Source organism: Natator depressus, chromosome 9, assembly GCF_965152275.1.
Source record: "Natator depressus isolate rNatDep1 chromosome 9, rNatDep2.hap1, whole genome shotgun sequence".
NCBI classification, from domain to species: domain Eukaryota; kingdom Metazoa; phylum Chordata; order Testudines; family Cheloniidae; genus Natator; species Natator depressus.
The window spans coordinates 18,023,761-18,050,741 of NC_134242.1; the positions used below are offsets into that span (position 1 = coordinate 18,023,761).

The following is a 26,981-nucleotide window of genomic DNA, read 5'->3' on the forward strand; positions in this document are numbered from 1 at the left end:
AATGTACATGCAGAACTAAATCTTGAGGTGCCTGAGCACCAACAACTCCCATTTTAAGGTGAATAGCTTGCAAAAGCACTTCATAATTCTTCTGGATCAGCTATATGAGATCAATGCAATAAGTAACATTAGTGTTTACTGTTCCATCACCTGACTGACCACTTCTTAGGTCTCTTTGTAATAAACTTGTATTTTCCTTTTTCTGTTGTCAAGCCAGTATGCTTGATCTTGTCCTCACTGACAAACTCCAAATAATTTCTCCTCTTTCTCTTTGTTACAACCCCCGAAGGACATACAAACCACCACCAGAAAGATTCTTTGCAACACCTCTTCAAAGTTTCTCATATCTGATGAGTTCAGCCTCTCTTTAAGGTTGCATTTTGGAATCCTTTTTGTAGCCCTTCCTGGAACTACTTTCATTTTACTGAGACCCCTTTATTATTTTGGCATTCAAAATAGCATAATTAGCTGGTTTTAGTCTTGCTACCTAGGCCTACTGAAGTCAATGGAAAGGCTCCCGTTGGCTTATCGGTCTTTGGATCAAGCCCTTACTAAGGCTTATGGGTGAAATTCACTCTTGTGCACAGGGCTAGCTCAAGGTCAATGCACTACTTAATTCCTATTTTGAGGATTTAAGTGGTGTGTAGGCCTTGCCTTGGGCCTTGCTTAGGGGTGAATTTCACTCTATTTGTTGGTTATCATACAATCCCTGGCTAAACAATTTCAGTTCAAAATTCACCCACTTCCTAACTGCTCCCAATCTATGGTACTTTCCCCTGGATTTTGAGTAGCTCATATAATTCTCTTCAAGCGTCAGAATTTTTCATTTCTATTTTTTCTTTTCCAGGAAAAAAAAATCTAAACCCTTCTGGCAGAACCATTCATGGAGCACTGTAATAAAAAATAATTCCATCTTTACAGAAAGGATTTTTCTCTCTTCTCAGATTGGAGATGTATAATTTTGCATTTTGAATGGAGAATATTTCAGATGTGGTATTAAATGACCTTGAAATACTATCAAGGGGAGGTAGCTGGAGGAGGAAATTACACATACTCAAGGGGCTTTTAATTAAGTGAGAAGGCCATTGTTACTAACAAGTGGTTCATATATAGAAGGGGAGATGATAGAATACAAGAAGCCTCAATGCAGTGCAATATGGATAGATTCCAGACATACCTGAGTTACCACAAGGACAAAAGAAGTTAAGGGGTGGGGGGTGGGGGAGAGAATAGAGGGAATAAATACAAGCTCAACATTTCCAAATGATGTTGGAGCCTTGAGACCATGAATGTGTTAAAGTTGAGAGGAAAGTAACACAAGAAACAGCATAACTTGTAAAGGCAGAGATAGTACCTGAGACCTTGATAAAACACTTTATAGATAGTCAATGTCATTTAGATGTCCTGTACTCTCTGTCCTTTATTTGTTTACCAAGGCTAAAGTTACAGATTTGGGAGAGAATAGATTGGTAAACTCACAGTACAGGGAAATGGTTTATTCAACATGTGGGAACTTCAGATAAAAGGCAAATATATATAGGGGTTTTTTTAGTTTTTTTTTTAAAGATGGGATTTGATCAACTTACATGAAGACTTGAAAGAATAGTGATAAGTTTTCTTGTCTACTGTCATTCATAAGAAAGGGCTATAGTTCACTGAGAAGGGTGCAAATACTGCAGCACAATGATACTTTCTGAAAATAACTGGAAGTAATTTTGTGGCAATACAAACAGTGTTACTATGGAACAGGAGGTGTTATTGAGAGGGGGAAAATAAAGTCTAGGGTCCCCATTCCACAGTCCTAATGCAGGCAAACCCTCATTGAAGTCCATGGAATTTTTGACAGTACACTTGTGCACAAGGAGGTAGATTTTCAAAAGCACAAGTAACAGTTAGGCACCTAACTCCCAAGGACTCTCAATGTGATGTAGGTGCCCAACTGCCATTTGTGCACTGGAAAATCTCCTCTTTGGTCTCAAAAACGTGCATGAGGGAGGAAAGGTGAAAGATGTTACATGCTTTCTTGATGGGAAGGAATATTTTGGGCTTGTTGAGGTTCCTGTTGAACAAAACATAAAGAAAATTTACTCAGAGTATTCAAAATCTGTTGGTAAATACAATGGTGAGAAGGGGCATGGTTGAATTGCAAAAATGTTAGGAAATATTTTAGTGAGAAAGGCGGTAATGGTAGATCCAGGAAAGGAGTGGGTGTGCCTTTCCCCACTTCCCAGATGGGAGCAAAATGGCAGGAATCCAGCATAAACTGAGTCATGGGAGCTGGATGAAGAGGAAAGCTGCTCCAAGGAAGGCTCCATCTTGTCACAAAGCCCCTTTGCCCTTTGTAACAGCGTAGCATTGTGTGGCCAGAGAGTGTGGCCTGGGACGTGAGTTGTGAAATGCTTGCTCAGCATGGCGCATTCCCCTTTCAGAACAGTGATTCTTACCCTAAAAAAATCCATCTGAACAAGCACTAACTCCCTCTTCCTGGCTTTTGCAGAACACACATGAACTGTAGTTGCCTGGGGGAGCAGGACAGCAAATCACAGTGTGGCTTGTTGCCATTGCTGAAAGGACAAAACAGAGGGGCTCAGACCCACATAGGAATCTGCATATGATCTGAGATCCACAAGGTCTTAAGTGACAATTCCAGAGGATCTTTGACTCCTCTTAAACTTGCTGGTCCCATGGGATCGTGCACTTTGCTGGCTGTTCTACAAAAGCTACTGAACCCTGGAGAGCCACGTGACACTATTTGCAAAGATGAACACTTATTACAACAAAAGGGATTCTTTAGTCAAAGGTGCACCAATGAGAATGGAAAGTAGAGGTAGCTGTGGGTCCACTTTCTGTCAGTTATAATTTGTGATACTGCCTCTATTGTGGGGCTGTATTCTCCATTTGCAAGAACTTGCTGATCTAATTAGGTCTTTTAATAGGTCACTAATTTTTCTGATAATATCAGAGGGTAATGTTAGGATTGTCCATGTTTGTGAATGGAATAAAATTGTTCATCGCGCTTATTGGAAGAACACTTTGGGGTCAGATCCTTACCTGGTGTAAAATAGTGTGATTCCAAATGAAATCAATAGAGCTATGCTAATTTATAGCACCCGAGGATCTGGACATAGAGAATATTTCCAAGGACAAAGCTACTCATTGCAAAACATTTGGAAATAAAATTACTTTTTTTCAATGCAGATTCAGATATTTTCATGGCCACATTTTGATTGTTTCCACTCCCTAACCTATGTTTGACACTAAGAAGTCCTTTCTGTCTCAATCTGCCCCCTTTTCTCCTTCTCCATGCAGATAAGCATTTGAATTTGCTACATACTTTGATGTTATGGAAATTCCTTTAACCTCACCTTTTAGTCAGACATTCTTCAAGGAGCTTGACTTACAATTTAGTCAGAAATGAGTTTGTTTTTGTAACAAACTGTGCAAATCACCGAGCTCCTGAAACATACAACATTTTATTCCTGCAAAAGTCACTTATATCCTCCAGATTCAAGTCCTAGAGCAACACTCTGAGTTTAAGATTTCCAATTTGTCTTTCCTGATGGACTGCAGAGCAAGAATTGTAACAGTATTTGAATGTAAAGTGGAAATATAACAAAGTAATTTCCCAGATATTTGCACTTTTTGATCACACAGTAATTATATTGTAGCGTTGCCATGTATTTGTGTAGGAATAATTGTTGTATAATGTAGACTTTAGATTTCAGTATTGCTTTACTGAATAAAGAATAACTAGCTTAGTAACATGGGGCCATATTGTGTCACCAGTTTTATATCCAAGCTCCTCAGGGATTAGAAACCAGTGGCAAAGCTCTGTAGTTCAGAAGGGATTACTGCAAGGAGAGTTAGCTGTTACCAGTATATAGGATATAGTATGTATGGTTCATTAAGTCTCTATACCAAAAATGTAAATGAGACTTCATTGTATCAGCAAAGCAGTGTGATGTATTTTTACCACGCTTCTGTTAGATTTCTTGCTTGTCCAATTACAAAGTATTGAACGCCCTCTAATACCGCTGAACTTCATGAGAGATGAAGCCATTGAGCACTTTATTAGACCCACACTGTATATTGTATGTCCTTGACATCTAGGGACTCATCCCTGAATTGTGCTGAGAACTCTGGCCACAATCCAGCAAAGCACTTACGTGTGTGAGCAGTCCTGGATCAGGTCCAGAGTGCTCAGCACCTTGCAGGATTGAGCCCTGTGGGCCTGATCCAAACCCCTTTGAAGTCAAGGTTAGTTTTCTCCCTGACAACAATTATTTTTTAAAATTAGGCTTAGATTTAATATACGTTGTTCTTTATGAAACTAGCTCTGATTGGATTATATTAAAAGAAATCAATTCAAAGCTTCTCTCTTTCTTTTCTCACCCATTAGTTGCATACAGCTCTTCTTTTGATGCCTTTATTTCCAGTACAACCAGTAATGTTAACACATTGGTGCTGGCTTGGAGAGAAAAATTAAAGCCTCGCCTTAGAACTACATCCTTTGACATTGCCCGGGGAATTAATGCTTTTGACTTCCACTCTCGACTCAACTTAATCGGTATGTTTTTAAAAACTGACTAATTTATGTTCTATAGTAAAACCTAAGGGGCTAAGAAAACTGTATTCTGTATGTGTACATATATAGGCATTTTCTTCCTTTGTATGCATTCTGCCTGCAAAAGTGAAGGACCGAGTCCTAGTGTTTTATATTTATGTGATGATGTTTTATATTTCTGGCTTACGAAGTGGAAGACAAATTAGCTGGGGGGAAGGGCATGAGAGAAATTTCTGCTCAAAAAGTGCAAGTTTAGGGACGTTTTGAGTAACTGCAGATGCGATTACAATGGAAACTGTTCTGCATTATTAATTATTGCAGTCACTACCGTTCTCACATATTCACTGGTAACATAAACAAACACATTCTCATTTAGCAAAGCCATTATCACTGTGTATTTCAGAGAGATGGCAGTTTCTTTACTATTAATTGAAATAAAATCCCCTTTCAAGAGTACTTTTGGTTTTAATGCATTTTGCTTTGTGATTGTGAACAGCTACTGCTGGCATCAATCACCGAGTTTGCCTCTGGAACCCCTACGTCACCTCGAAACCTGCTGGAGTTCTTCAAGGCCATTCAGCCAGTGTAATAGCTGTTCAGTTCATTACTGAACGAAAACAGCTTTTCAGCTTCTCGGAGGACAAGGTAAATATAGAAACTGCCTACAGGGCCTGCTCCTGCAGTCCCTGCATTGGCAAACAGAACTGGATCCACAGGGCCAGATTTTCAGGTGTTGAGCACACACAAGTGGAGCATTTTCAGAAATGTGCCAGCAGCTCCCATTGTGACATGATTAAATTTTCAAAAAAGCTCCATACCCAACATATGAGAATCTGGCCATTTATTTTGGTGCCTAATTGAGAGCTAAGGTCTTCTGGAAATATGACCCCAGTTGTGGATGCAAAACTTTCTTGAAGATATGGCCCATAGTGTGTCCTAGTGCTGGTCTCCACTAGAAAATTAGGTCGAACCAGCCATGTCACTGAGGGGTGTGAAAAACTCACACTCCTGAATGAGGTAGTTAAGCTGATCTAAGCCCCTATGTAGACAGCACTAGGTCAAAGGCTGAATTCTTATGTCAACCTAGCTACTACCTCTGAGGGAGGTGGATTACCTATGCCAATGGGAGGTAGTGTCTATGCTCTCAGGAAGGTGGATTGCCTTACCCATCAGTGTAAGTAGTGTCTACACTAAAGCGCTACAGCAGCATAGCTGCAGCTGTGCCACTGTAGTGTTTTAAATGTAGACAGGCCTTAGTTTATTTTCACACTCAACATTTCTCTAATGCTAATTTGAGACTGTGATCCAGGTTTGTCATTATAAAGGCAAGAAAGGACTTGCTGATCAAAACCTGAGCAGAACAAGTGAGGCCAGCACCAATATTAAACACCACTGTATGTCTTTCAATTGCAGTGTTAAAATTGTGTTTTCTCTTTAATTGCTAAACCATTATGCTAAACACAGAGCAGCGCATGTTGTTCTTGGCATTAGTATGAATCTATTTCACTCTGATTAATGCATGGTAATCTGAGTCGCTATGTCTATATAATAAACAAAAAGCCCCCTCTGCTACAAAGAGCACACTCTGATTTACTGCCAGCAGAAACCACAACGAACTTTTTCCATCCAATGTTATGTGGGATGAGAGGGATGCAAAGAGGTAACATTCACCATTTTAAAAGGCGGAATTTTGACAGCACAAGAGAAATTCTGAGTCACTGATTGTACCATGTGTTGTAATGGATAAGTCATGGAGATAGAGTGGGCTTGTTTTAAACCAGCACAAAGTCACATGTTTTAACATTTTTAATCAATGTATGGCTTGTGAATAGAGCTGTGTTCACAGACCTGGAGACAGAAGCCCCATATCCATAGAACAGATTCAGTATGGGAATACTCAGGATTCCAACTAGGATTTACCAGACTGGGTTAAGATGGCAGCTATCGCTCCATGGCTACTCATTCTCTCCCCAGTGGACTTGTTCCTTGCTTGTCTCTGTATTATCTACTTGATGCTTTTGCCTCCCACTCTCCGGTAGTGTTCTGGGATTTGCCACACTGCTGTGACCACATTTAAATAACTGGGTCACCCAATGCTTGGGATTCTTTAAATAGATGAGAACTGGTGTATGCAGAGACCTGTAGGCTCATTGAGTTTGGATGTACTCCTAATGACTATAGCTCTGGAGAGGGGCTTTAACTTAGCACATTTGTAAGTCTTTGCTTCTGGTGAGAAACCTGGTGTAAAAAAAGAGCCAGGTTAGTGAGGCACACCAAGGGAAGTGCATTGGCAATGCTGTTTGAAGAAGCTTGCATAGCAACTACTTCTCTTAATCCACTTGCTGATATATTGCTGCTTTATGCTTTCAAGAAAGCTAAAAAATAGCTCCCTTTTATCCTCCTCCAGAACGGGCCATCTCTTATTAGCTATAGCTGTTGTATATTTATAACGAGCCTTTACAGTCTACCAAGTAAATAATGGCATAAAAATTACCTTTTTATTTATACACACAACAGACCATAACATTTGCTACTAAGCTGTTAGTCTCTTGTGTCAACAGTCATACCATTCTATGAGAGAGATTTTTATTGTAACTTTTACTAACCTGCCTTAGTGGATCCAAAGCTCATATATAACACTTCTAACTCCCTGGAGACACTAGTAAAATATAGGCACAACAAGGTTGATGTTTCAACCTTGTTCTACTATTCTGACTCACTAATTGTTTTTCTAAGGGTAACTGCCAGAGGCTTTTAGATTCTCTTCTCAACTGCACCCATATAAACCAGGAAACCAATGGAGTTACAGTGATGTAAAACCTTGGACAAGTCACTTCACCGCTGTTTCCACTCCCCCCTTTCTCTGTCTTGTCTGTCTAGACTGAAAACTCCTCAGCACAGAGGTTGTCTTATGTGTTTGTACAATGGCTGGCACAATAGGGTCCTGACCTTGGTTATAATACAAATAGCAATAAAACAAAATACTCACTGATAGCCTTTTGTAAAATAAACTGAACAAAGAGGGCCTCTTTCATCTTGTATTTGGTGGTAGATGTTAATAAGGCAAATGAAGCAAGCCAGAGCTATCACTGCAATAACTAATGACTGCAATGCATTCTGAAACAAAACAAAAAAAAACAAAACAAAACAAAAAGCAGATAATGTGTGATTTCTTCATCATTATGTGCACAGGTGTTAAGGCTCTGGGATATTCAGCATCAGCTGTGCATCCAGAGGATTGTGGGCTCATTTCCAAAGAGTCTGGACTTCCAATCCACCCTTTATTTTAATGACGCTCACGGACGGCTTTTTATCTCATTTAATAACCAGCTGATGTTATTGGAAATGAAGCAGGAAACCGGCAGAAAGGTCACAAGTCATGGGAAAGCAGTTACTTGTGTTGTTTACAATTCAGTTTTTAAGCAGGTAAATGGGGGAGAAATAAAGAACCTTTCTGCATTTTCGTGATAAGGAACTTGAAAATGTGTATTACTGCAAGGTGATTTTCTTAATTTGATTTCAGAAGGTTACATTAGAGATGGAGAGACCATTTACTTTGGAAAGAAAATTATCTCATACTAAAGCATGCTAATTACAGTCTTTGTTTGACTTTCCTGCAAAGGACTGTGGGTATTCTAGTATCCCAACAGTTTAATTGAACTAGTAAACTACCTGCTTTCTTTAAACCTTCTATCACATTTGAAAAGTGGTTTGGTTTCCAATAAGGTTCAGTGTTAAAAAGTGATATCAGATATCAGGATACCCAACATTTCTAAGAAACACAGATGATAAAAATAAAACCACTATTGTGAGATGGTCTAGGGTTATCTCTGATGTAGGTTAGTCCTGGTATGACTGCCAATTGCAAATGAACTTGATTATAAAATTCTTCTTTATAGCCACCTTACAGTATCTCTGAGGATAGTTCTGAAATATGCATGAATTGTAATTAGTGAAGATTCATTTTCGCTAGAAAATTTTACACAAGTGGCTTACAGTGGCAGACCTGGATGTATTCATAATAAAATGATTCAGTTAAATGTAAAACCACTTGGTATGCAGTGAGAGTGTTGTTTGTCTTCACAGTACTTTAATGATGCACTGCAGTCTTTGGTATCAGAGCACTACCTGCATCTCAATGAAGAGCCACAGTTACTATACAGGGAAATGTCTCTGTGATAGATTTTCCTGAGCTCTGCCCAACCAGCCCCTTTTATCTATAGATTGAGATTCAGCTAAGGCAAACCTCAGAGCATATAGTGGTTATGATATGGGGTATCAACAGATCATCATGGTTTTTGGTGGTGATTTGTTTGGTACAAATGAGCATTTAAAGCATGGTAGCAGTAGCCTGACTGATTAAAAGAAAAAGAAAAAAAAAACAGCTTTCCTGCATGCTGTCAAAGAAACAACCATGTTGTAAATTAAACAACAAAAAAATCCCACTTTGATGGAACAGACCCTAAATTTACATTAAAAATAAGTGTTTCCATTTGTTCAAGGTTTAGAAACCCACCCGTCTAAGGGAATGTAGTTTATTATATTATCACTAGGGAAGTATTGCTGTATTCCTCTTCCGCTAAAAGCTTGTGTGTTTAGGAAAAGCCCCTTTACATACAATTACTTTTTAAAATGCCACTCATGGGACCAAAGTTGGTTGCAAAATCATTGTATTTTATGCAGGTGACCAGTCTAATTCAGCTGAATTGGATAACTTAGGAAGCACTTTAATTTTTTCATTGCAAAATATGGAGAGTATTTAGATCAGCAAGACTAGTTTATGAGATGGGTACTGGAGAGTTCCTTCCAGGCACTAGGAGTTAAAGTGAAGCAGGATAACCACTTATGGCCTGACTCTGTGATCTGTAGTATGGAAGTGGACTGTGGCGCAGGTCTGAAGCCCTGCTGAAGTCAGTGGGGCTTCATGTGGATGCAGCAGTATACTAGGCACAGTGAATTGCAGGATTGAGATTTTAAGGTAGTGGGAGCCCCCGTCACACCTTCTTGTGCTGTAATCCATTCAGATCTCACAAGCCAAACATGACTGGACTGGGTCAGCAGAATTTGGCTGGGCAAGGAAGGAATAGTCTCAGTTGATGGTCCTTGAACCAGTACTGAAGCAATACCTCAGATTGGAGTTAGGGTGAAATGTGCTGCGAAAGATGCTTTGCTTTAAGATGTGAAACTGATGTCCTGACCTCTTGTAATCACTGGAGAGCTTGTGGTGCTTTTTGAAAGAGTAGGGTTTTTAGGCTGGGTGTCCAGGCCAGATTCCAATGCTGTTCATTGCATTCTGCCTACCTAGATCCCTCTTGCATTTCCACTTGGCTGACATATTCTTCATTTCATTCATTAAACAGTTGTGCATTGTGGCTGTGTGTTGTTAAAGAGGGGACAAGTTTTCACCCTTGAGGTAGCTGCATTTCATTGAGGAATGATGGGATCCCTGTATGTTTAAGTTTCCAAAACCATTTAGGACATGGTAAAATACTGTAATATAGATTTTTATTATTAATAAAAATACTGATTAGCCCGGGCCCAAGCAGAGCTAGCAGAGCTTGTGTCCCATGACATTGCTAGAGTGGCTGATGAGACATACCAGCTGCACTGGCTCTGGTGAAAAGGAGTGGCTTGGAATTCTCTGTGTACTAGGCATTGGGCAAGGCAGGGAATCAGAAGTCTGTGTGTGTGGGGGGGAGCAGCGGGTCAGAGAGAGAGAGAGAGAGAGAGAGAGAGAGAGGAGGCATTAGAAAAGGATAGATAGAAACTGGCAGAAGGATTCAAGAAGAGAAAGGCATGGCCAGAAAAGATGGGAGGAGTGAAATAATGAGAGGTAAGGTTCCATGAGAAAAGGAAGGTGGAGGAAGAGAAAAATCTCTGTTCTAACAAAGGGCTTTGTGAAGGACTTCACTCGTCTTTGTATTTCCCTGTTGAAGACCACAGTTGCTGGGCCCAGCTGCTCAACAAGTCACAGTGATATGTATCCACCACCTAGCCTTAGGGTGCATGTTTTTGAAAGAAGCAGTATGGGATGCTGGAGGCTGTGCTAATGAGCAGCACATGTTTTCAGTGAAGTTATTGATTTTAAAGGCTTCTGTGAGCCATGAGAAAGGGAGACAGAAGAGAAGGGAGGTACATTCCTTTAAGATGCAGGCATTCTGGAAAGCTGATGTCTCAAGGATAAAAGTGTGGCTCATATGTACGCTCACTTCAGGAATGGTAATAATACTTGATACATCATAGTTTTGGAGCACAGAACCACCCTTAATCCTCATAACAACCCTCTGAGGTAGGTAATCTACTTTCCCTCTAAGTGTATCTAATTCCAAAATACTTATTACAAATTAAATATCAATAGCATAGACAGAGTGATGCAAAATGGTATATGCCAACCAGAAAGGGGGAGCAGTGTGGTTTAATTGGCTGGGTCACCGGTCTGGAACTCAGGCAGGTCTATGTTCTGGTCCTAGTTCTGCCATGGACCTGCTGAGAGATCTTGAGCAAGTTTGTGTTTCTGTTGTAGAGCTTGTCTACACAACAAGTTACTGTGCAGTAAGCCAGGGTGTAAATCTACAGTGCACCAGATTGTCCTGCAGTGACATTCTGTCTGGATGCTGCTATAATGCAGTGACAGTCCCAGAGGATGCTTTCAAAAAGTGGTAGTAAAGAGTCATTTGGAACAGTGAGAGAGAGAGAGCACAGCATGAGAATGACTCCTGGTGATTAGAGCTCTCACCTAGGATCCAGTTTCCCTGCTCCATTGTCTCTTTAATTATTTAACCACAGTCCAACATCTTCAACAAGAGAGACTAAGGGAGCTCCACATCAGACTATGCCATATCCCAATGGTTAGAATGCTCACCAGAGAGATGGTAGATCCTAGTTCAAATCCCTTTGCCCCCTGGGTGGAAGGGGGACTTGACTCAGGATTCCCCCACATCCCAGGGGAATACCCTAACCAGTAGATTAAAATTATGATGGAATTCTTCCTCCTGCTTCTCACATCTTGCTAAAATGGCTTAGGCACCTAACTCCAAAAAGGGTTGCCAGCTGTGACTCGCAAGCACAACTAGGTACCTCCCTGCAGCCTGGACTTAAGTACCTATCTCCATGAGAGGGGTGGCACTTAGCATGCACCACTCTGGTTGGCATCTTCCATTGATTAGCTTAGGCAGCTCTCTGCTTAGCATGCTGGCTTTAGTTCATTGCAGACTACGGCGCCTATGTCTTCTCCTTCATTGTATAGGAGCTTAGGCACCTAACACAGTATTTGTGGATTGCAGTGATTTGCCAGGGACTCAATGTCACAACAACTAACTCGTTTTGTGCATTCAGGTTTTAATCTCTCTGTGTCTCAGTTCCCCATCTGTAAAATGGGGATAATATCACAGCCCCCACCTCTCAGGGGTGTTGGAAGGATAAATGTTACAGATTGTGAGATGCCTGGATATTATAATAATGCGGGCCATATAAAGTACCTTAGATAGAGCACAAGATTGGGAAACTTGGGATTCATCAGTTCTAACCCTATCCCTGCTATTGCCTGGCTCTGTAATCTTGTCACAGTGCCTTAGTCCTCAAGCAGTTTCTACTGAACTCCTTAAACTCAATAAGTCTAACAACGCTCACGGATGCATGGTCATACTGATATAGAAATAAACACCTTTTGCCTGAGAATACATCTGAGGCCTGCATTCATGCTATGATTTCATCGTCTTGTGTCGTGTATTATTTTAACACCTATATGCAGAGAAGTAGCCAAAAAAGTTCAGTGTGCTTAGTAATTACTAGCATATCTAGCAAAACCTGTCAGTTCTGTTATTGGTAGCTCAATACATGACATTTCCCTGAGATCAAGATCAAGTGGCCGGCCTGTGCATCAGTATTTGGCTAGGTATTTATAGTCTGCTAATTACTTAAAATAAATAAAATTAATTGGAGATGGACTAAACCCAAAGCCTTTAGTCCAAAGCACCCTGTGCTTTTGGAAGAGCTAGGAAATGGGGGCATCAAATTCAAATCACTGGATTTAAACCCATCTATACCGTTCTGGTTCTTAAACTGGCCGGCCCTGCTTGAAGGTTCTGATTGACCATTGCTGTGAGAAATTGAATGTAGTCATTATCCCAAGATTGAGATGAAACTCTTCTGAGATCAAGTGATCCTGTTAGTTTTCTCTAATTTGGGGATGAAATCTCACAAGAACATCTCATGAGAGTTTGACCTCTGATCCCTGGCCTTGATTCTGGCTTGAACTGTGACTGCTGAACACTCACTCATCCAGAGTCTCACTTCCTCTGGCCATCTCTAATATTAATATAACATTTTCAGCTTCTTTGGTGTCCTTCATCAAATAATCTCAGTGCACTAAGTAGGCCTCATCAGGTAAGTAGGTATTATTAACTTCATCCTACAGATGGGGAAAACTGAAGCACAGAAGTTGCAGGACTCCCCCAAAATCATACAGTAAGGCAGAGGCAGTCAGCAACAGAATTTACATTTCTTGACTCCCACTCCTATGTCTTAATGGCTAGACAATGCTGTCTTGTCTCACACTCCTTATTTAAATTATCTAGGACTCCTTAGATAATAGAGTGAGAGTTTAGAATAACAAAGGCAAATTGCAGAACTTGTATTCAAAACAGAATTGGTTATAATTAGAGTTCAATTTGGGTCTCCTTTGGATGGTGCTTTTAAGAACATGAGCAACATAACTAATTTAACACAATAAATTTGCAGTATTTTGCTTCTCAACAAGAAATCCTCATTTAATTATTAAAATTAGAAGGGAAGCGACCTTATTTCAGTGGATTTATAGTCTTTTTTTTTTTTAATTAAACAATTAAGGGAGTCCTTTATTTATTTATTTTGCCAGGAACTAATAAAAAAACCCTGTCATTGGAATAATTCCGTAATGGTATCAGGTCAAAGAACATGAGTTGTGCAGAAGCTGTACTTCATTGTGTTTGTGGTCAGAGGTATTATGAAGGAAGATAAGTGGTTGATATAAAATTTCCACAGGTGCTGACAGGTATGGCATTGGGCACATGTCTTTGAACTTCTTGAAATGTGAATCATCATGAAAGAAATTTGATTTTTGTTAAGATTGCTGAGAACTCTTTGATTAGCATTTTCTGGGGGAGGAATTGGATTCCTTCCTGGAAGAAATAGCCAACTATCTTTTTGAGCACCTGATTTCAACTAGGAGGAAAAGTGTTTTGAAAAGAATGAAGAACAACTAAATCTCAGCAATTATTGTGTATTAACTTACATGGGGAAGGGGTTTAAATAACAGCATGTGTATAGTTAGTGGGTGCCATTTAAAAATTCACCACTTGCCAACAGTTGCCATGTTTGACTGAGATATCACTGTTATTTCTTATTGTAAGAATAGGACTAGAACAGGGATACCAGTGAGGTGACTGTTGATGAAACTTTACCTCTTTAATGATGAGCATCAAAGGAAAAAAAAAAAAAGTAAATCCCAGAATGCTTTTTTTCAGGCAAAACTCCCATTGACTTCAGTGGGAATCTTGCTTGAATTAGGACTGAGGTGAGGACTGAAGATTTCACCCAGCAGTAAGTATACAGCAAATGGAAGTAAGAGTGAGTGCATCTCTTTTGAGCAATTTAACACACCACACGCCAAAAAAGAAATAACCATAATCTGTTCAAATGGACTTTTTCCTAATTTATGTCTGCTCTCACTACTGAATTCTAAATTGAGGCTAATATATGCTGAGAGCTTCCCTAAACTATTTCCCCTTCCAGAGATGTAGTTTTAAAGATCCATTACTCGGTGGATCGGTTCTCTGAAATAAGCAGGGAAGATTTATCTGACCACTTAGCACAAAGCATTCAGTTGAGCATGCCTGCAAGATTCCAAGCTGAAGGGCTGTGGACGTGTTTCATCCCTGCTGAGAACATTTCTAGTTCCCGCATGTAACTTGGGATATTGTCTCCTGAGGGAGCTGATCACCTGTCTTCCATGCTGAAGGATAATAGGGAGTAAATCATTGCTCTTTGGCTAATTGGAACTAGCTGTGGATGCAGATTTTACAAGGAACAGACCTGCCCATAAACTTTGATTGTGGGGAATGATAAAGCTTGTAATGAGATGAAAGGGAAAAGATGGGGAAAATCAATGCAAAAATTATCTGATTTGCATTTCAGATGTTGCTAATTATATAAGTGCAGTGCACATATGTATGAGGTTATTGTTTTATATATATATAAAGATTGTAAATTCCATCTCAATTGCTGCTTCCCCCCCCCCCAGGTAATCAGCTCAGATACAGGATCTACCGTTACCTTCTGGCTGATAGACACTGGGCAGAAAATCAAACAGTTTACTGGTTGCCATGGCAATGCTGAGATCAGCACTATGACGCTGGATGCAACTGAGACAAGGCTCTTAACTGGAAGCACAGATGGAACAGTAAAGGTGTGAGGGGAAAACATTTCAAACTATTTGCTTCCATTGCAGTCTTTTCCACATAGATATAATGTGCCAAAATACTCAGCTACTAAACAATGGCTGGTTTTTCCATTGGCCTTGTTAAAGAGGAGATGGGATGAACTCGGCAACTAGAGGTTGAAATCCTAACACTGTTGGGAAAACGCAGTTAAATTTAATTGCTTGTCTAACACTTTGGAGAGACACAGTGCTTTACAGAACACTTCCTTCTTTGTTACCTCCCTTCCTTCCTTCCAAGTAGTTTCCTTACAATCCATGACTCTGTACAGCACATGGCCCTTATTGCCTTAATCACCAGACAATCATTTCCTTTGCTTTTCTTGGAGCACTCACTTGTCATTACACAAGAGCATATTATCATGGTAGCCAATGCATGACTGTAAAACAACTATTTTGAAATGGTGACTAGGTTAGTTAAAACACCAGCCTTTTACCCCGGACATATTAATTTGAATTTTAGTTTATTGAAAGTTAAAATGAATTTTAAATCTTCTTAATCATCTTAGTGAGAATCTGATCATATCAAAAACCACCATAAAATTTAATAACTTGTGCTTTAGTTTCTACTAAAGAGAGATTCTTGTGTTTAATACCAAGGGTGTATGCTGTTAAGATCAAGATATAGATGTATTGACAGAACACTGCCCAACATTATGACAGGTTTTAAGCCAGTGCTGTTAGTCTTTCACTTTAATGTACACTAAATTCATACCATTTAAAAAACTTAATAGGTTTGCCAAACAGATTTCTAGCTTTTCCTATTTCATTGGCCAAAGTTGCTGAAAATCATCAACCTGAGAGACCATTTCCCCAGACTCGGCTAATTTTGACATAACTAGTCAGACTTAAGCTATTTATTATATTACGTTAGCTCCTAGATGTCTCAACTAGACTGGGGCCTTATTGTGCTAGGCACTGTACAAACACATAATATGAAAGGACCCTGCTCTGGACAGCTTACAGTCTAAACAGAGAAGACAAAGGGTGGGAGGGAAAACAGAAAAGTGACCTAACAAAGATAGCACAGAAGTTCAGTGGGAGAGCTGGCAATAGAATTCAGGTCTCCTGAGTCCCAGGGCAGTGCCCTATCCTCTGTGCCATGGTGTCTGTCAATTTTCTTGCTTATTAACTTGTGTCTGTGGTAGAGATGGGCCTGAGTCATAAAGTTCAGATCCAAATCCAATGTTTGGATTTCTGTCCCATTATAGAGATAAGACAAAGCCACAAATTCTGGACCAAATGCTGCCAAAATCTGGCAGCTGGGGAGAGTGGTGTGGAACTTGTATCTATTATTCCAGTTTTTGCCCATCTCTGGTACCATTCAAGGTATTTTTGGCAGTTGAGCATCTCCCAGAAAGGTAACCTTTCTGGATAACAAGACAAAATGTACTGTATTGCTTCGTCTCGTTACTCCCTTGGCTGCCCAGGTTCTAATATGGGAAGATCAAGCTAAAGTTTATAAACACATTCTTAAACACCAGAGTCTGCACTGAAATTTGGGATTGTACTGAATTATACTGTTGGCCGTGGCTGAGTAGAAGTGGCCTGCCTTAAATGCTGCCCAAGGAGCACTCTGCTATTTCCAAGCAGTGGAAATCCTAAGGACAAAACATTCAGTACCTAGGAGGTGGGAGGGAAAAGTGATGGATTCAATTCATGACAAAATACCCATCCTAAGGGCTTGTCTGAATACAAACGCTGTACGGTATTAAGTATACTAGCACAGTTAAAACAACACAACCAGCCCAGTGTGTGTGTGGGTGTTATACCAGCATAAAGGTGGTTTATACCAGTAGAGGTTATTCCTATATGGGAAGCAGAATAAGCTATACCAGTACAAGGCACCTTTATACCAGTATAATTGTGTCCCCACTTATTGTACCAGTATAACTATTTCAGTAAAAAAACCCACATTCTAAACTGTGTGTAGCTCAGGCCTTAGTGAAAGAACAAACTGAAGAATATCCACAATTAGGATGTAGACAGAGTCTTGAGCTAGTGTCAGGAAGAACAGGGTAAGTCTGTCCAGCAGTAATGCTACAGGATGACAATGTCTTATTTCAGTGTTTCATACCGTCAGTACAATTTGAAGAGGAAGCTTCCCAAACCTCATTCTTATGAAAAAATTACTTCAATGCCTTTGCAACGGACTCCTATGAATATAAAACACACATCTATGTAAGAATATGGAATACCAACATTGAAATGAATGTATTGTGTTTAAATGGCAAATACATTTTATTTCAAATCCCTACATACATACATTATTGCTGTATCCAATAGATTTATATGTAAAATGAGATGTTTGAGCAATGTTTTCCCAAACCATGTGTCTTTCTAAATGTTGTTTTAATTTACAGGAGCCCATGAATGGTAAATTAATTAATAATAAGCTGAGCACATACCTGGGGAAGTGGCAAATACAGAGCTTATTGGCTTGTGTATAGGATGACTATAAATTGGTGAACACATGAGTGAATTATGGAGGTCAACTCAAATGAGTGCCAGAAAGCCCTTAACACCACTCCAGAAAATCTATTAGAAATGAGAATACTTGTCTCCCTTCACCTGTAAAGATGATTCCTCAGTACTGCGAGTCCAACTGAGCAAATTTCAGTTTAACAGGAAAAGTAGAACTCATGGTCTAGTGCTTAAGATATTGGACTTGAGAAATCTTCATTTAATTCCTTGGGCAAGTTACTCAATGACTCTGTGCCTCAGTTTCCTAGTTGGAAACTCTCTTGCCCTTTGTCTCATCTATGTAAGCTCTTTGTCTCTATGTTTGTACAGCACCTAGCACAATGGGGCCTTGATTTCAGGTAGGATCTCTAAGTACTAGTGTAATATAAATAAAATTAATTTTTCAATGATTTAAAATGTATCCAAAATAGCTTTTCTCTAAATGAGACTGTCATGATTTTATAAGGCTCAGTCTTGCAACTGGCTACATTTAAAAGGTCAGACCTTCAAAATATCACTGGTCCAAGACACAAACATGTCATTCAAGATCTTGGACCAGCATAACTTTTTTTTTTTTTTTTTTTACGAATTCTTCATGGTGGAGTAGGGAAAAGTCTTTTATGGCAGGTAAATGATTCTTATTTCTAAGAAGAAGCTGTCACAAAGATGTTTAAATTGCTGGCATATTAGTAGAGTCTCAGCAAAGATTGCTTAGCGGTGAACAGGTGAGGCAGTCAAAGGTGCAAAATAAATGCACTTTTGCATATGGTTTCAAGGGGTTCCATGGATAAAGAAGCTGTCACATGTAGGTCATCTCAGTGTGTGTTTGTGGCCGGGGGGGGAGGGGAGGGGAGGGGGGGGGCAGGCGGGAGGGCAGGCACAGAATGGAGAATCAGACTTGGATTTCAGTCCTGGCTCTGCCACTTCATTCTATTCTTGACCTGCTGTTTGTGGTTGGACAAGTCATTTCATCCCTGTCTCTCAGTTTCTCCATCTGTAGAAGGGGGGTAATATTTGCTTCCTTTTTCCAGTATCTTGATATCTATAGATGAAAAGTGCTATACAAAAGCTATGGAGAAGCATTATTATTATTTGCTTACTATTCAAATCTATGATCCTGATTCTGATGAAGACTGAATTGTCTTCAATGCAGTCACCTCTGATTTACATCAAGGTATGAGGCAAATCCAATCCAATAGATTTATTTCTTCATTGATCCTTAAATTACAAGATGATTGTCTGCTTTGCCTATGCTGAGAGGTTATGGATAACTTATTTATTTTTTAATTGAAGATTTGGGATTTCAATGGAAACTGTCACCATAAACTCAGTGTTGGAAGAGACCGAGCAGTTGACATCTCCCAGATCATGGTACTAAAGAGGACTATATTAGTTACAGGCTGGGACAGGTACTGTATGCATTATTCAAAAATGCTGGAAGAAATATATTCTTAAAATGTACTCTTTGACTCAGTTTCTGGAGATAAAATCTATCTTTTAAAAGTCTAATTTTTTCCAAGCACAGTAACTCACTGAGTAGTTGGCAACTCAGTTCAGGAAAAGATTTAGATCTGGCTGCACATCAGTGGAGAAAAAGTGTGTCGCTTAAAAGATACAGCACAGCTGGGGAAATTGCTTGCTTTTTCTTGCAAACTAGGGCCCCAATCCTGCAATGGCATTGCAAAGATGGATCCCTGGAAGCCAAGCTGAATCCCATTTGGAATCTAAATTCTGTCCACTTTGAGACCATTGTAAAATTAGTGCCTAAAGCATGGAATTACCACAGGTTTAGCCTTGCTTGGCCTTATGAAGTATTATTCCCCTTTCTTTTTGCTAGTGGAAAAATATTCTTTAATGTTGCTTGAGCTTCTGGAGGAATAAAAAAATAAAATAAAAGATACTTCTCTTTTCTGCATCCAGACAGTATACGGATGCTAGGATAAATTATAGCAGGACATAATTTGAAAACATTCTGTCCATAAATTAGAAAACTCAGAGAATACAGATGCTACTGTACGTAAGGAAGTAATTTATAGAGCAGTTGCTCACTGTAGAATTATGCTAATAGGTTGGGAATAGAATGGGATAAATTGCTTTTGTGTCTTTTCATCCCCTTTGAAACTCAGAGAACCAAATATATTTTTTCTGACTTTTAACAGCTATAGAATCAGAAGGAAAATCCCCACTAATGACCATGAACATGTCATAGACAGAAGCAATGTTCTGAAAAAAAGGAGAAAAAGTGTCTTTTAATATCAAGACTGCTCATTGCACGTGTTCTGAGGCTCAGTCTAGAAACATAAATTTACCTTATAAAGACGGCTGCTGCTTACACATACTAGCAAAGCAATCATTGCTCATTGGTGACTCAAATCCACTTCATTACTCTGAATCGCAGTGATATTCATAGCGAACCACAGAGAAGTAAATGAGTTGAGTGCACTGGTGGTATTGCATCATTTTCATTTGATGACTAGCTGTCCCCACTTTGTTTATGGCAAGCAGGCAAGTGTTCAGCCTTGTTACCTGAGATCTTCAGAGCCTAGTGCTTCTCCTGGTTATTAGGCTTTCCCCTTGCTCTAAATGAGCAGCATCCTTTCAGCATCTCTTTGAGAATGGACTCTCCTGTGCCCATGCTTCTGGGGCAACAGGGGCATAAGCAGGTACTGCTTGGGACAGAGTGTGGGTTTCCTTCTCTCAGGAATGTCTAAGACAGTGGTTTCTAACCTTTTTACAGGCAAGATCGCTTTTTTGAATTTAAGTGAAACCCAGGATCTACCCCGCCCCTTTCCCAAGGCCCTGCCCCGCTCATTCCATCCCCACTTCCTCTGTTGCTCACTCACTTTCACCCGGCTGAGGCAGGGGGTTATGGTGCGGGAGGGGGTCCGGTCTCTGGGCTGGGGCCGAGGGGTTTGGAGTATGGGAGGGGGAGCAGAGGGTTGGGGTGCAGGAGAGGGTGAGGGGGTGCAAGCTCTGGGAGGGAGTTTGGGTGCAGGAGGGGGCTCTGGGCTGGGGCAAAGTGTTGGGGTGCGGGGGGGTATGGGATGCTGGCTCTGGGAGGGGGATATGGGCTGGGGCAGAGGGTTGGGTGCAGGAGGGGGTTTGGGGTGCAGGAGGGGGCATGGGGTTCTGCCTCTAGGAGGGACTTAGGGCTGAAGATTGGGGTGCAAGAGGGGTGCAGGCTCCTGCCAGGCGGCACTTACCTCAGGTGGCTCCCAGTCGGCGGCACAGCATGGCTAATGCAAGCTCCCTGCCTGCTCCAGCTCCACGCCGCTCCAGGAAGCAGCCAGCATGCCCCTGCAGCCCCTAGGAGGGGGCACATGGCTCAGCATGTTGCCCCTCTCTGCCACAGTTCCCCGGTGCCTGCAGGCAGGAGCCATGCGCGGAGACCTCTGCCCCACCCCTGGGGCCTTGGGGGCATGATGGCCGCTTCTGGGAGTGGCACAGAGCCAGGGCAGGCAAGGAGCTTGCCTTAGCCCCACTGCGCCACTGGACTTTTAGCAGCTGGAGATTGCAATCGACTGGCAGAGGCTCCAGAATCAACAAGTTGATCGCGATCTACCGGTTGCTGACCACTGATCTAAGGGCTTTTCTTCAGTACCAGGGTAAGTCGACCTAAGTTACTCTACTCCAGCTACGTGAATAATGTAGCTGGAGTTGACTTACCCTGGTGTCTTCACTGCACTGCTGTCAAGGTTCCTCCCCCACTCTGAACTCTAGGGTACAGATGTGGGGACCTGCATGAAAACCCCCCTAAGCTTATCTTTACCAGCTTAGGTCAAAACTTCCCCAAGGTACAAAATATTCCACCCGTTTGTCCTTGGATTGGCCGCTACCACCACCAAACAAATACTGGTTACTGGGGAAGAGCTGTTTGGACACGTCTTTCCCCCCAAAATACTTCCCAAAACCTTGCACCCCACTTCCTGGACAAGGTTTGGTAAAAAGCCTCACCAATTTGCCTAGGTGACTACAGACCCAGACCCTTGGATCTTAAGAGCAATGAACAATCCTCCCAACACTTGCACCCCCCCTTTTCAGGGAAATGTTGGATAAAAAGCCTCACCAATTTGCATAGGTGACCACAGACCCAAACCCTTGGATCTGAGAACAATGAAAAAGCATTCAGTTTTCTTACAAAAAGACTTTTAATAGAAATAGAAGTAAATAGAAATAATAAAAAAAAAATCCCCCCTGTAAAGTCAGGATGGTAGATACCTTACAGGGTAATTAGATTCAAAACATAGAGAACCCCTCTAGGCAAAAACCTTAAGTTACAAAAAAGATACACAGACAGAAATAGTTATTCTATTCAGCACAATTCTTTTCTCAGCCATTTAAAGAAATCATAATCTAACACGTACCTAGCTAGATTACTTACTAAAAGTTCTAAGGCTTCATTCCTGGTCTATCCCCGGCAAAGACAAAATATAGACAGACACACAACCCTTTGTTTCTCTCCCTCCTCCCAGCTTTTGAAAGTATCTTGTCTCCTCATTGGTCATTTTGGTCAGGTGCCAGTGAGGTTACCTTTAGCTTCTTAACCCTTTACAGGTGAGAGGAGATTTCCTCTGGCCAGGAGGGATTTTAAAGGGGTTTACCCTTCCCTTTATATTTATGACAACTGCATTGACGGGAGATGCTCTCCCGTCGACTTCAGAGAATCATAGGACTGGAAGGGACCTTGAGAAGTCATCTAGTCCTGTCCCCTTCACTCATGGCAGGACTAAGTATTATCGAGACCATTCCTGACAGGTATTTGTCTAACCTGCTCTTAAAAATCTCCAATGATGAAGATTCTACAACTTCTCTACGCAATTTATTTCACTGCTTAACCACCCTGACAGGAAATTTTTCCTAATGTCCAACCTTAACCTTCTTTGCTGCAATTTAAGCCCATTGCTTCTTGTCCTATCCTCAGAGGTTAAGAAGAACAATTTTTCTCCCTCCTCCCTGTAAGAACCTTTTATGTACTTGAAAACTGTTATCATGTCCCCTCTGTCTTCTCTTCTCCAGACTAAACAAACCCAGTTTTTCAATCTTCCTCATATGTCATGTTTTCTAGACCTTTAATTATTTTTATTGCTCATTTCTGGACTTTCTCCAATTTCTCTACATCTTTCCTGAAATGTGATACCCAGAATTGGCCACAATACTCCAGTTGAGGCCTAATCAGCGCAGAGTAGAGTGAAAGAATTACTTCTCATGTCTTGCTTACAACATTCCTGCTAATACAGTGGTTCTCAAACTTTTGTGTGGGTGACCCCTTTCACATAGCAAGCCTATGAGTGTGACCACCCTTATACATTAAAAACACTTTTTTATATATTTAACACCTTTATAAATGCTGGAGGCAAAGCGGGGTTTGGGGAGGAGGCTGATAGCTCGCAACCCCCCATGTAATAACCTCGTAACCCTCTGAGAGGTCCCGACCCCCAGTTTGAGAACCCATGTGCTAATACATCCCAGAATGATGTTTGCTTTTTTTTTTTTTTTTTTGTCAGGGAGGTAGAGCACTGAAGTTGACGGGAGAGCGCTCTCCCATCGACTTATTGTGTCATTGATGCCACTGCATTGATCACTGTGGCACCAATTTAGCCTGTAGTGAAGGCAAGCCCTTTTTCTGATTGTCCTGCCAGAAAGTGATGATCAGGTTTTTGTTACTACTCCTACCCCCACACTCCACTTCTGGTTGGTAGAGATTAACTGAATTATACATATCGCATTCCCTTTCTCAGATCTTTTTGGGAATGATTGGTTATCTTCAAAAACAATCCATACGCCATCACCCCTCTGATAGACAAGGCAGAGGTGCTAACTTTACACAATGGAACTCCTGACTGTGATGCGTGGGAGCAAGAACTTTTGTGAGGTGGTTCAATTTGTTCCTTGCCAGACTGTGGGTAAACAGAAGCTGGAGATTTGGACCATGCTCATCTCCTCCTGCCTGTTTCAAAGAACTCTGCATGGGTGCAGCCTTGTCCCCAGGGAAACCTCATTGGTTTTCATTAAGCTCTGTGTGAGTGCAGGGGTCTACCTGTGTGGAACCTTTTGGAGTGGGACTGCAGGTGGTGAAAATGATGTTGTGGTGTGAATCTTATGCCATTATCCCATAGGTGGTATGATGTTTTACTAAATTTATCTTAAGCTACAGCCAACCAGTCAAGAGAAACTGACACCATCAAAAACTTTTTTACTCTAGAAGTCATAACCCCAGTACAGTTCTCTGTCACAAACCTTCATCTTCATAACAGTGGGTCAGATGCCCGATCTGTGAATCTAAGTGAAATGGATTTAGTGGAGGCCTTCTTACACTCTATTAAATAACAGTCTCTAATTCAAAGCCAACACATGCCATTAAGAAGAGTTTCAGAGTAGCAGCCGTGTTAGTCTATATCCGTAAAAAGAAAAGGAGTACTTGTGGCACCTTAGAGACTAACAAATTTATTAGAGCATAAGCTTTCATGAGCTACAGCTCACTTCATTGGATGCATACAGTGGAAAATATGGTGGGAAGATTTTAAATACACAGAGAACATGAAACAATGGGTGTTACCATACAGACTGTAACAAGAGTGATCAGGAAAGGTGAGCTATTACCAGCAGGAGAGCGGGAGCTGGGGGTGGGGGGAGGGAATTTTGTAGTGATAATCAAGGTGGGCCATTTCCAGCACGTTACAAGAACAGTAGGAGGGGAAATAAACAAGGGGAAATAGTTTTACTTTGTGTAATGACACATCCACTCCCAGTCTTTATTCAAGCCTAAGTTAATTGTATCCAGTTTGCAAATTAATTCCAATTCAGCAGTCTCTCACTGGAGTCTGTTTTTGAAGTTATTTTGTTGAAGAATTGCCACTTTTAGGTCTGTAAATCGAGTGACCAGAGAGATTGAAGTGTTCTCCGACTGGTTTTTGAATGTTATAATTCTTGACATCTGATTTGTGTCCATTTATTCTTTTACGTAGAGACTGTCCAGTTTGGCCAATGTACATGGCAGAGGGGCATTGCTGGCACATGATGGCATATATCACATTGGTAGATGTGCAGGTGAACGAGCCTCTGATAGTGTGGCTGATGTGATTAGGCCCTGTGATGGTGTCCCCTGAATAGATATGTGGACACAGTTGGCAATGGGCTGTGAAACGGAAAAGGACCTAGGGGTTACAGTGGATGAGAAGCTGGATATGAGTCAGCAGTGTGCCCTTGTTGCCAAGAAGGCCAATGGCATTTTGGGATGTATAAGTAGGGGCATAGCGAGCAGATCGAGGGACGTGATCGTTCCCCTCTATTCGACATTGGTGAGGCCTCATCTGGAGTACTGTGTCCAGTTTTAGGCCCCACACTACAAGAAGGATGTGGATAAATTGGAGAGAGTCTAGAGAAGGGCAACAAAAATGATTAGGGGTCTGGAACACATGACTTATGAGGAGAGGCTGAGGGAACTGGGATTGTTTAGTCTGCAGAAGAGACGAATGAGGGGGGATTTGATAGCTGCTTTCAACTACCTGAGAGGTGGTTCCAGAGAGGATGGTTCTAGACTATTCTCAGTGGTAGAAGAGGACAGGACAAGGAGTAATGGTCTCAAGTTGCAGTGGGGGAGGTTTAGGTTGGATATTAGGAAAAACTTTTTCAGTAGGAGGGTGGTGAAACACTGGAATGCGTTACCTAGGGAGGTGGTAGAATCTCCTTCCTTAGAAGTTTTTAAGGTCAGGCTTGACAAAGCCCTGGCTGGGATGATTTGATTGGGGATTGGTCCTGCTTTGAGCAGGGGGTTGGACTAGATGACCTCCTGAGGTCCCTTCCAACCCTGATATTCTATGATTCTATGATTCTAAGCAAATACTCACCAGCAGCCACACACCACACAACAAAACCACTAACCCAGGAACCTATCCTTGCAAGAAAGCCAGTTTCATCATGTCTCAGCTCTGGTTAGAGTATATATCCCCCTAATACTAACACTGCAGAGAACAGTATGTGTGATGATGGGGACAGATTCAGCATTTTGTTTTGGCAGAGTGATAGAACAATAGCTGCTAAAAGTATCGTGTTTGGATTGTAACTCAGAAGAATTTCAGTGGCAAAGGAAAGCTAAAGGACAGAGCTTTTAAATTTTTCCACTCAAGATTATATGATCATATTAAAAAGATACCAATGACATTTTTTGGAGTGGTCAGATAGGATTAGTTCACTTATGCTTTTTTTTTTTGTTTGCATGTCTCTTTTATTAGAATAATTACTGTCTTCCGACTGAGCAACTTGACTCAGTTTTTTGTTCTGCCTGCAGAATGGAAAGGAGGAGTGCAGCATCAAGATGACATCCTATGTGCTGCGTTTTTACCTCCACATACTCTAGTTACAGGTAGCCTAATATTTATTGCCTAATATATCATCCAGGAATTGGGATTTGGGGACATTATTATTATGCAAGGCTGACTCTGTTACTGCATGGGCTGGCATAGCTAATGTGCTGCTGGCTGAGGTACATAACTTACAAGATGTGAACAAATTAGAACTTCTTAAAGAGACAGAAAAAGCACACTTTTGGTTCTCTTCTGTTTTATGCCAATGAATTTCAATTTGTTTCAATGGGGTTACATCAGCCTCTCATTGGAGAAAATGACAGGGAAGTCCGCCCCATATTTTTCCTATCCGAACAGAATGATTAAACCTGGATATTTTTCACGTACCAAAGCATGAAGACATTTATAATAGGAGGCCCATTATCCTGGATTCAATAGGAATTCTATGGAGGTGGTGATTGGAGTTATTAAGACTTAAATAATAGGAAAAGATTGAGAATAAATGGTTCAGTTTACCAAAAATTACACACACTAGAATGTTGTGGGTTTTTTTTTCTGAGAGGGCACACTTATATTAATTTATTTAAATACGGTGGCATATAGACTTATTCTTCACTTGAATTCAGTGGAAATTTAATCAATTGTACTTTGCTGGCTTAGTCCATATGACTGTCTGCCTCTAGTGACTAGCCTCAGTAACAGCCTGCTACTTACAAACAGCTAAAATAGTTATTCCTCAACTCAAGTGGCTGGGGCTTATGCTGAATATCCCTTGTTTGATTGTTGCTAATAGTCATGGTTATTGCACGAGGACTGAGTGTGGGATGTAGGGTTTGGTTCCTCTTTAATCTGGTGCTTGTGAATAGATATTCCTGGCGGCTAAAGACCTGTCCCCTAGCAAGAGCACTATCTGAGATGGCTAAAAAGTGTAAGCTTTGTGATATGGATTTCTTACTAGAGTACAATTTGAGGCCATAAGCCACTAAATAATCCTCAGATAGTAAAAATGCTTATTGCTACTAGATATAAACCAGAACCTCAAGTTCTGGGGGAAGATGGTTTTATGCAAAGAGTTGAGAAAAGGCTCTGAATCAAATTTCTGGGTCCAACCCAACAGTTTGATTATCAGTTGGATAAAAAACTGGGAGAGATTTATTTTTATTTTTGTTTATTTAGT

The 26,981-nt window shown here is 40.8% G+C and overlaps 1 protein-coding gene across 1 annotated transcript in view; it reads left to right on the top strand.

The window, feature by feature from the left end:
- WDR49 (WD repeat domain 49) overlaps nucleotides 1–26,981 on the top strand; it is a 76,845-nt gene that overhangs the window by 34,243 nt on the left and 15,621 nt on the right. Inside the window, exons 7-12 of the mRNA XM_074963615.1 lie at nucleotides 4,400–4,567; nucleotides 5,061–5,209; nucleotides 7,757–7,990; nucleotides 14,844–15,008; nucleotides 18,795–18,910; nucleotides 25,733–25,863. Of these exons, the coding sequence (XP_074819716.1) occupies nucleotides 4,400–4,567; nucleotides 5,061–5,209; nucleotides 7,757–7,990; nucleotides 14,844–15,008; nucleotides 18,795–18,910; nucleotides 25,733–25,863 (963 nt within the window). The remainder of the gene's footprint in view (nucleotides 1–4,399; nucleotides 4,568–5,060; nucleotides 5,210–7,756; nucleotides 7,991–14,843; nucleotides 15,009–18,794; nucleotides 18,911–25,732; nucleotides 25,864–26,981) is intronic.